The sequence below is a fragment of the Silene latifolia genome, chromosome 9 (genome assembly GCF_048544455.1).
Source record: "Silene latifolia isolate original U9 population chromosome 9, ASM4854445v1, whole genome shotgun sequence".
Lineage (NCBI taxonomy): Eukaryota > Viridiplantae > Streptophyta > Magnoliopsida > Caryophyllales > Caryophyllaceae > Silene > Silene latifolia.
The window spans coordinates 166,508,322-166,519,368 of NC_133534.1; the positions used below are offsets into that span (position 1 = coordinate 166,508,322).

An 11,047-nucleotide genomic window follows, 5' to 3' on the forward strand; every position below is an offset into this window, starting at 1 on the left:
ATTATACACATGTGTGAAGTATTACAAATATGCTATAAGAGTTATACATATTTGAGTTAGAGTTATACACATATGGTTAAGAGTTGTACCAAACGGCCGTTGCAGTTGTACAGATTGAAAAATAAAGTTATACAAAGAGGCACTACAGTTACAAGGCCTCATCATAAGTTTCAACAAAGTTATACTTTATCTACTTAGAGTTATACACGACCAATTAAAAAAAACGAATGTATAACAATTATTTAGCGCAAATTAACAAACATTACCTCGCCACCAGGACCACTCCCGTCCGCTGGAAGTCCACATAAAGCTTCCTTGATTTCAGCAGTAGAAAACATACACTCCATCAATTCTTGTGTATCCATTGGCAATGATGGGACCGTAGATTTTTCCATCTCCTTATCTGACGGTTGATTGTCTAACAATCTTTCAACATTTTCTTTCAATCCCTCCCCATGAACTTGCTCATGCACCTCATCACCTACCCCGGGCCGAGTTTCAGCATCCTATGACCGTCCGTAAGCTTGGTCAATTTCCTCTACGGTGTACTTCGCCTCCAACAACAGCTCTCTGACAGTTTGGACGGGGGTGCACACAACTTAATCCTCTAACCCTGGGCTAGCATCTGACAACGGATTAGAAACTACTATATCACCTCCCACTTCCTCCATAATCTTTGACCATGAAACTGCAACTAATTTCGTTGGCGCGTCAGCTTTGGCTGACTCTCCATGCGGCTCAACACAAGGGTTACCACCCCTGCCACCCCCATCATTGGCGAGACAAGACATAACTTCACTTATTTGACGCGTAGATGCATCGATTCCGTCATTTTTTTTGGGGGACTCACTAACTACCTCTCCAAATGCATAAGCGTTACCAACAGAAATCTTCAGCCTTTATGCAATCTATTCTGCTTCAGCGACGTACTTTTGAATCTTTTCACCCTCAAAGAATTCTTGAGAGGCCTGACTAGGATTTAGTCCCGTCGGATCACTAGTTACAGCTTTGATCCTTACGGTTACATCTGCGTACCATGAATAGAACACAATAGCATTCCTTTGCATCTGTAGATAAAGCTCGTGAGTACGCTGCATTGAAGAAGTACAGTAAGTTAGTTATATTATAATAGATGGGTACGTTCAGCTGAAATAGAATCAATCTGCAAAATATATAATAGTTTGAACTTACATCGACAGCCCTAGCTTTCAATTCGTGGTCATCCTCGACACCTGCTGGTAGTTCGATCTGAATGAAATTCTTCTCAGAAGTTGAGCAGGAGAGAGGGGGTGGGGGGGCTGATAGCAATAGTAGTTTGGGTTCACGAGGGTCGCTGAGGCTGATACTGTCCAAACTCTTAATATAAGAGGGATCTTGAAGGCACCTCGGATACCTGGTCTTAGACAAAGTTAAAGTACCCAATCCCCCTTGAGCCACCTTAAATTTTACTCTATCTACAAGCGAAGTTTCATCCCAATGCTTAATCAAAGGTAGATCGTGGAGGCATGGCCTACCCTTGTAATCATATCGCTGAAAGTAGCTTATCATGAGGAAGGGGATACAGCCACCTAACATCGTTAACCCCTTTTTACAGTCCGTCCCCGCTTTCACCATAATTTCCAAAATATAAGAGCACCAGTCAAAATGCAGAATGGCTTTAGGGTCTTCTACAGCCCTTAAAAGCTTCAAATTTATCCCGTTGTTTGGGGTAGGTGCGAGGAATGAAGACATAGGGAACAAAACAAATAGCGGGAAAAAATGATTGTCCGCCTCCTCGTACTCCATAAGTTCCTTGTGAACTTTCCCTAAACTTATTGAACTATTTGCTTTCTCCACCCCGTAAGCTTGCCGCCATTTGTCCTTCAGCTCCTTATTTTCGGGATCGTTGGACCCCTTCTGTGAACCAGTAGGTACCAACGGGAGACGGTTGGGTCCAAAAGGTATCAAAAAACAGTCATGCACGTCATGCTTACAGATCATAAACTCCTTCCGAGAAGCCCTGAACACATATGACCCATCAGAGAAGGACTCCAAGAATAGGCGAACGTGTGCAAGTGGGAAGCTGCTAATCTTAAGCTCCAAAAGGCCACCAAACCCAATTTTCTTAACAAATGACACCGATCCTCATTAAGCTTTTCAATGAGAGAGACAAGCCTTTGAGGTCGACACGAAACCATGATTTCATGCACCCTCTTTACCCTTGGCTTGGCCTCAACCATCTGGGGAAAAACATGGACAACACACAAAATTAGACATACTGTAGTTGCAATTAGAGATATTTGAAATAAAGAAATAGACATACAATAAATAGTCAGAGTTATACAAAATATAAGTAAAGTTATACATTCTGATAGTAGAGTTAGTCAGAAAATATTAAGAGTTATACATTCTGACAGCAGAAGTTATTCAAAATGTAATCAGAGTTATACAACAAATGACTGCAGTTATAAAAAGTCAAACTTTGAACCTTGGAATCAGGTCCCTTCTCAATACCTGGTACATCATCCATCTGTAGGTGACAAACAGTAGGGATTCAGATTATGTATAACCAAAATTCTGTAAAATCAAATTTCTGTAAAATCTAAAATTCTTTTCACCATTTAAAAGAAGAGATAATCAGGAGAGTTATACAGAATAACAATAGAGTTATACATATAATAACAAAAGTTAGACAATCTGAAACTAAAGTTATATAATGTGTAACTCTAGCCATAGAATGTATAACTCTATTAATAAAATGTATAACTCCAAGTATATACTGTATAACTCCAAGTATATACTGTATAACTCTAGGCATATACTGTATAACTCTAGGCATATATTGTATAACTCCAGGTATAAAATGTACAACTCTAGGCATATATTGTATAACTCCAGTTATACATTATGACAGTAGAAGTTATTCAACATGTAATCAGAGTTATACAACAAATGACTGCAGTTATAACAAAAGTCAAACTTTTAACCTTGGAATCAGCTCCCTTGTCAGTACTTTTTTTTTTTTTTTTTTTTGATGACGAGGGGGTTGAATCCCCCCGGGCCCATGCATTCCCGCACCACCACATGGACCATGTAAGCCACCCCCTTCGGGGGCTGCAGTGGCAATCGATCATCGCCCACCGGTAGTCGAACCCGAGACCTCTCAATTCATGCATTTCTGCAAGTTTCAAGGTTTAACCCGGCTACCACTGGACTAACACCACTTGGTTACCCTTATCAGTACTTGGTACATAATCCATCTGTAGGTGACAAATAATAGGGATTCAGATTATGCATATATTTAGTTGAAGTTATACATAATTCTATAAGAGTTATATATAAAAGAATTTTGAATGGTTTGTCATCTCTTCTTTTCAACCAAAATTCTGTAAAATCCAAAATTCTTTTCACCATTCAAAAGAAGAGATAATCAGGAAAGTTAGCTATACAGAATAACAGTAGAGTTATACATATAATAACAAAAGTTAGACATTCATAAAACTAAAGTTATATAATGTATAACTCTAGCCATAGAATGTATAACTCTAGCCATAAAATGTATAACTGTAAGCATATACAGTATAATGTATAACTCCAGGAATAACTCCAGGATAATGTATAACTCCAGGAATAACTCCAGGTATAACTCTAGGTATAACTCCAGGCATCTAATGTATAACTCCAAAGTATATATTGTATAACTCTAGGCATAGACTGTATAACTCTAGGTATATATTGTATAACTCCAGGTATAAAATGTATAACTCTAGGCATATATTGTATAACTCTAGGCATATAAACTAAATAGAAGTAGAGTTATACATATAACAATTAGAGTTTTACATTATGAAAGAAGAGTTGGTCACAGAATCAGAAGAGTTATACATCTAGTAACCAGAGTTATACATCTAGTAACCAGAGTTATACATATTGAGTACTAAAGTTATTCAAAACGTAGAAAGAGTTATACAACGACTGACTGCAGATAAATAAAAGTCAAAACTTTTAACCTGGATATCAAGTCCCTTGTCAATACTTTCTACAACATCCATCTGTAGATGACAAACAATTGGGATTAAAATTATGCATATATTTAATTGAAGTTATACATCATTCTATAAGAGTTATACCAACAAGACGAGATTTTTTACCTTTGATTCAGATTTCTTGGAAGTTTTCTTGGCACTTTTCTTGGCAAAAACCATTGTTAATTATCAAATGAACTTGTATTTGATCTGCACAACCATAATTAACAATTGGACAAATCAACATCAGCAAACCCATAATTGAAAATTGAAAAATCAAATGAACTCTTTTTATGATAGTTTAACAAAGGCAATAATTAACAAAAAACAAAGTACAAATCACTAAATAAGGAATGGAAAAAATACCTTATAAAAAAATGGAGACAAAGTAGTTTGCGGGGGGTTGGAATTAATTGGTAGTGATGAAAATGGCATCTGTTGAGTTGGAATTAATTGGTAGTGATGAAAATGGAGTTATCAGCAATGTGAAGAAAGAAAAAGGAAGACGAAATGACAGAAAATAGAGGGAAAAAAAACCGCAAGTTGTTTTGAACTATGTGGAAAATGAGGAGGGAAATGATGACAGACTGATGGACATAACAGTAGCATGCATGGGTTAGTGGGTAAGAGGATAGAGGTAAATCTAAAATATAAGTTGAGTGGGGTTTTACTGCGCCTTTTCTGTGCAATCTTGGCCATTAGTTTGCTTGATCCAACAGCCCACATTAAGACTTATGGACTTAATATGATATAAGGGACTTAGTTGATCTCTTCTCTCTCTCTCTCTCTCTCTCTCTCTCTCTCTCTCTCTCTCTCTCGAGAGAGAGAGAGAGAGAGAGAGAGAGAGAGAGAGAGATAGGATCTTGTGAGTTTGGTTTCTTATGGTGAGTTGTGAGTTTGTGCTTTGAAATCTCAGCCATTGGATTATATTAGGGATGAATGGTCAAGATCTAATCTTACCTGTCATATAAAACCACTGTCATTTACTTATTTTCTCTTTTTTCTAGTACTACTCGTTTTTTTTTTACTTTAATTTTTTTTATATCCTTTTTTACCTCGTGTTATTACGCTTTTTTTTTGTAACTTTGATTTTTTTTTCTCTTATGTTTTTCTCTAATTTTCTCATTATGTTACATTTTTTTTCTTTTTCTTTTTGTACCAATTTTTTTTTTTACTTGAATTTTTTTTGCTCTTATTTTTTTACCTCGTGTTATTATACTGTTATTGTGCTTTTTTTACTTTGATTTTTTTTTACAACTTTGATTTTTTGCTCTTCTTTTACCACATGTTATTGTTATTCCGCTGTTATTGTGATGTTATTCTGCTGCTACTTTGATTTTTTTTACGACTTTGATTTTTTTTTTCTTTTTTTTACCAAGTGCTATTGTGCTGTTATTCTACTGTTATTCTACTGTTATTCTACTGTTATTCTACTGTTATTCTGCTGTTATTGTGATGTTATTCCGGTGTCACTATGATTTTTTACTACTTTTTTTACCGCATGTTATTGTGCTGTTATTCTGGTGTTATTGTGATGTTATTCCAGTGCCACTTTGATTTTTTTTACGACTTTGATTTTTTTTTCTTTTTTTTAACCCCGTGTTATTGTGCTGTTATTCTACTGTTATTCTGCTGTTATTGTGATGTTATTCCGGTGTCATTTTGATTTTTTTTAATACTTTGATTTTTTTTACTCTTTTTTTTACTTGTTTTTTTACCACGTGTTATTGTGTTGTTATTCTGGTGGTATTGTTATTCTGGTGTTATTGTGATGTTATTCCGGTGTTACTTTGATTTTTTTACTACTTTGATTGTTTTACTCTTTTTTTGACATATTATTGTGCTGTTACTAACAGAAACTTAACGGGTAACAAAAACTTAACTCGTCATTCGTCAATTCATGAACTATTACTAACAGATAATCCCAGCTACATTCAGTGCTCCAAACCCTTCAAATTACACACATGATCAACAATTCAACATTGCAATGAATTTCAGCGGTCAGTCGCAATTAATACAGTTAACTCATCAATTCATGAATTATTACTAACAATAATTCATTGCAATAGATCGAAATGTGTACTTTTTCTCCTTCATAGGACATCGGATTGCAAAATCAGAAACATAGTCCCACCAAGTCCATGGTTTGACACTTTCATTAGCCACCTTAAAAAAACAAGCTTGGCGTAGATTCTGAAGCACAACATCCTTCCCTTCATAACCAACATCAAAATCATGCTCGGGGTCTGGAGCACAATACCTTTCATGATTGATGCACTGTGATTTACACTGTTTACTCGAGGTAAAGGCTTCCGGGCAAAACCATGTAATATAGTGCGGCGTGAAGCGAGTGTACCCATTCTTTTCAAGTATCTGAGCAGCTCCTTTAAAACTCTTGCCAAATTCAATTTGAGCAGAACACTTTGGTCCACATTCATTATTGCTATTGGTCCATAGCTCATATTCAACTCGATCATCTGGATGTGGGACTGTCTCCCTCCAGTCGAGCTTGATATGCACAATCTCACCTTCTGATATGGATCTCTTCAGCTTATCTCCCAAAGACATGGTAATAAATGTCGAGGGAATGGTAATATTCTGGACATAGTCATCCTGAAGACCCGCTTCTTCAGGCGTATCCATGGTGATCAAGGGTTCTATTCTATTATCTTCAACAAGGACAGCAGCCACTCCGATTAAGATCGGACGCCATCCTTTCTATCATTATACGTATGAGTCTATCTTAAATTCACTAATTTCTCCAAAAATTTCACTCAGAAATCAAGATTATCAACTAAAATTATCATTATCATCCGTTTTCGAAACAATCAAACAATTCCATACTCCTCCATACACATCGAATTTTTTAATTGTTGTGTAGAATTGGGGGAGAAAATTGTTTTTTTTTAATTTTTTCAATGCTTGCAGCTTTAAAGAAATAAAGCCGAGAGAAGAGGCAGAAAAGTCAATAAGAGGGAGAGTGTGTGTTGATGAAATGGAGAACGCCGAAAGGAGAAGGAACGAATTTTAAATTGTTTAGTTTTTTTTATTAAATCTCATCCATCTATTTGCCTTTGATCTAATGATTGAGATTTTTCAAACTCACAACTCACCGTAAGAACCAAACTCACGAGATCCCGCCTCTATATATATATATATATATATATATATATATATATATATATATGTATATATATATATATGTATATATATATGTATATATATATATATGTATATATATATATATATGTATATATATATATATATTTGTAAATTTGATATAAAAATTTCAAAAATGACAAAAAATCAAAAAATTCAAAAATATTGCATTGTATATATATGTTTGTCTAACCTAATCCATAGACGTACCCGGGCGCATTTGAGACGTTAGGAGATTAAAGACCCGCTATGTACACTCTTTTCGATTTCTTTCTCCTTTACCGTTCTTTTTCTTTTACATTTATATATGAAGAAGGATGGGATTTTGTTGTTGAGGATGCCCGATTTTTTGGAAGAATTGGTATGTGTGGATTATGTGTGGTAGCTATAAGACTTGTTTGCATTTAAAATAGACTTGTATATACTTGTTCACGCTTGCATCCACGTAGTTTGTCAATATGAGTAGCTTGCATCCTTACACTTTGCATTTTGTTTGTAAATATTTGCATTGAGGGTTTAAACGTGGAGGGGATATGTTGACAATGATGATAATTTGTTTTACCCGTGTCTTCTCCCTCTTGATAGCTCGTACCTCTTGATGACACATGTTAGGGTTTTGCTTGCAAAACCCGGGAGTCGAGCTTAACGACCAAGTTTCGGCCACCTTGTGAGACCGTATTGAGCCTAAGACCCAACCTAGGTGCGGTACAACTACTAAAATGTGAGGATATAGCCTCCATATGGCTAGTCCATCAAACCGGTCCCGTTTAAGACTTGAGAGTAGTTCTCCTTACGTGGTATGTTATGCCAATACGCATAAGTATGGTGCTCATTCCTTACCATAGAAGTGTCGATGTGCATGTTGAGATAATGTTGTTCAAATAAAGTAACCCCTCATAGCCAAATAAGCTTATTTTTCACCCATTTGATCATGATTCCCTTTTGTTCACCCATTTTGAGCCTAGCCTTATCATTTCATTTGCCAACAAAACAACTACATTCCACAACCATCTTACCCTTGTTGAGTAGTTCGTCTTTTGATTGTTTTGAGGAGTATAAATGGGTAGGAGATTTGATTTCATTGGAAGTGAACGGTCATAAATGTTACATAGAGAAATGAGGCTTAACTTTTGACCAACTTTTGCATTTAATAAGGAGGATACAAGTGAAAGAAAAGAAAGAAGAAACACAGAAGAGTAAAACAAAAAGAAAAAGAAAATAAATGAAGTGAAAAAGAAAAAGAAAAGAATGTACAATTTTTGTATCGAATAAAAGGGTTTGTAATTAGCAAAATGAATGTTGGTTTTGAAAGTGTTGACTAATTTTTGGAAATGGCAATCCTTGCCAAGTTTTGAAGAAGAATTCATTTGCATGGTAGAGTTTTAGTGATTTAGTTAGATGTGATGACTACTCAACCTATAGCCTCACATGTCATAAAACGGTGCCTGCACCGATCCCTTTTCTCTAAACCTGAGCCCCATTACAACCCAGTTGTCTCATGCATGTACATCATTTGACATTTTCTCTTGCAGTTATTGGATAGGGTACCATAGTAGATTGCGGGCATACTTCGCAAGTCGAGTTAGGAAGAGTGATTTTGGTTACTTTTTATCATAAAAATCGCCCCGTTCTTTCCTTTGAGTAGCTAGTGAAACCCGTGAGAATCAAACTTAGGTCCCTTCTTGGTCGAAGGTTTGATATGGAGTCGAATCTTGAGTTGGTCGTGTCAACCTTGGGAGTATAGCTACGTACTTCCACTTTCCCGCCTAGAATTTGTTTCTTAGGCATCCGTGTTGTCTATATTGGTTACTTGAGCAAGAATTAGGGAGTTGACAACCCGGTAAGACCTTGAGTCGGCATCCTCCACTATTGACCCTCTTTGTCCCGTTTTTGAAGAAATCCCACTTGAATGAGGCAAGTGTTTATGCATTTTGATTGGTTCATTTTCTTGCTTTATTTGGTGGTTAAGCACCATTTTGAATCAAAATTTTGTTGCAAGTGTCAATAGGGCACTTCCCCTCATCAAGTGTCAAATTGCGAGTTGAAAGGGCTCCGGGTAAAGCTAAAATGGATTCGGCTAATATGAATATGTTAGAGCTTGTGTCCTCCACAGTTAGTGTGATAACATATATAAATCTCTTATAGGTTCACAAGGGTATACTTAGTATTTTATCAGTTGATTAACGTTTACTTAATAACGGTTGGCTTGCTAGAAGTTTGACGTTGTTATCATACTGATGGTGGTGATCAACTGGTCCCTAAAAGTCACACCTAAAGGATGTGTTTGAGAGATGTGATTGCATGAAGATATAATCACATTGATGCCTTATATGACTAAAAGGTTAGTTCATGTATTTGACTAAACAGTTAGTCACTGTGATGATGAGACGATTATTTAATACAATTAAATAATACCAGCTGAGACGAATTAATTGTTAAATTCGTAAATTGAATATAAACTGTTATATTTAATTAATGTATATAATGTTAGCTTAAACGAATTAAGATGTTAATTCGTAATTAAACGTAACCAGTTATATTTAATTAGCGAATTATAAATATGTTATATTTATAGTTAATGTATATATTATGCGAAATTGTCATAATAAAATGTTGACAGACCGGTATTAATAAATCGACTACAAACTGTTGTGTATAGACTTATTAATACATGTCGACATAAATTGACAATTGAGAAAATAATGCACATTTTATACATTTGAGAACAACCAAAATAAGAAGATTTTTCTCCTTATTCTTGTGGTTGGTGAAACCGAGATAGAGAGAAAAAGGGAAAGAATAAAATCTTCCCATTTGACTCCCTTTGCACGGTTTAAGGAAACAAAAAGAGAAGAAAATATCTCCCCTAATTACACTCATTTACACGGTTATATGAGTGAGAGAGGGAGATCATTTTACTTACTCATTTTTTACCTAAAAACCTCTCATCACAAAACCCTAAAAACTTCTCTAAAATTAGGTGAAATTAGGGTTCTTATTCTAGCAAAAAGAAAGGCATTTCTTAAAGCATTTTGGGTGCAACGATTAGGAGAATATCGATTTCGATATTGTTCTTAGGCCAAATTGCTAGGACCAAAGGTTAATTCTAAATCTATATTCTTTTGTTTATGCAATTCGTTTATGACTAGTAATTTCATATATCATAATTCGTTATAATCCGAATTTTTCTTGATGAAATATACCGATATTTCCTATAAGTGGTATCAGAGAATAGGCCACGAAATTATTTTATATGATTTTCATAAATGTATTTAAACAAAAAAAAAAATTAGAAGAAAAAAAATCAATTCGGCCGTTAGAAATTTTTTTTGCCGAGAGCAATTTTTTTTTTGCCGAAATGATTTTTGATTTTTGATGTTTTTTTTCCATTTGATTTATTCATATTGTTGTTTTAATTTGTTAAGATGATAATATGATAAATTTGTAGATGTTTTGATTTAATAAGAATTAAATTAAAATGTAAATGGAAATTGTTTTTATATATGATGTTCATTTGTTTTTGCTATATAGTTTTGGCATACATGAGATTAAATTGTTGTTTAAGAATCATGATTCATTAATTTAAATGTTGATGATTATGCTAATCTTGTTCTAGTAGCAACTTTAAACAAATTGTTCATATATATGGGGTTATTTTCTCGAAATAGAAAGATAAGAAAAAAAAATTGTTTTTTTTTTGGCATTTGGGCTAATTGCTGAGTAATAGAAAAAAAATAAAAACTGTTTTTGTTTTTTTTTTTGGGCAAAATGCCGAGAGGAAACACAAAAAAAAAAGAAAATTTTGTTTTTGTTTTTTTTTTTTTTAAATGTCGTGTGCTTTTAAATAAAAAAAACAGTTTTGGTTTTTGTTAGTTTTTGGCCAA

General features: G+C 34.6%; 1 protein-coding gene across 1 annotated transcript; it reads right to left on the bottom strand.

The window, feature by feature from the left end:
* Nucleotides 1-5,915: 5,915 nt before the first annotated feature.
* LOC141601856 (vacuolar-sorting receptor 1-like) lies at nt 5,916-6,647 on the bottom strand. Its single transcript, XM_074422162.1, has 2 exons — nt 6,056-6,647; nt 5,916-5,953 (listed from the first exon to the last, which is right to left on the bottom strand). The coding sequence occupies exons 1-2, from the start codon at nt 6,645-6,647 to the stop codon at nt 5,916-5,918; spliced, it is 630 nt and encodes a 209-aa protein (XP_074278263.1).
* Nucleotides 6,648-11,047: the final 4,400 nt, after the last annotated feature.

Bases quoted from the DNA above. Each gene is read 5' to 3' on its own strand.
- LOC141601856 (XM_074422162.1), bottom strand. From the start codon at position 6,647: ATGGATACGCCTGAAGAAGCGGGTCTTCAGGATGACTATGTCCAGAAT. The intron at 5,954-6,055 runs GTTAGTAATAAT...TGTAATTTGAAG, and splicing joins ATCTATTGCAATGAATTATT to GGTTTGGAGCACTGAATGTA.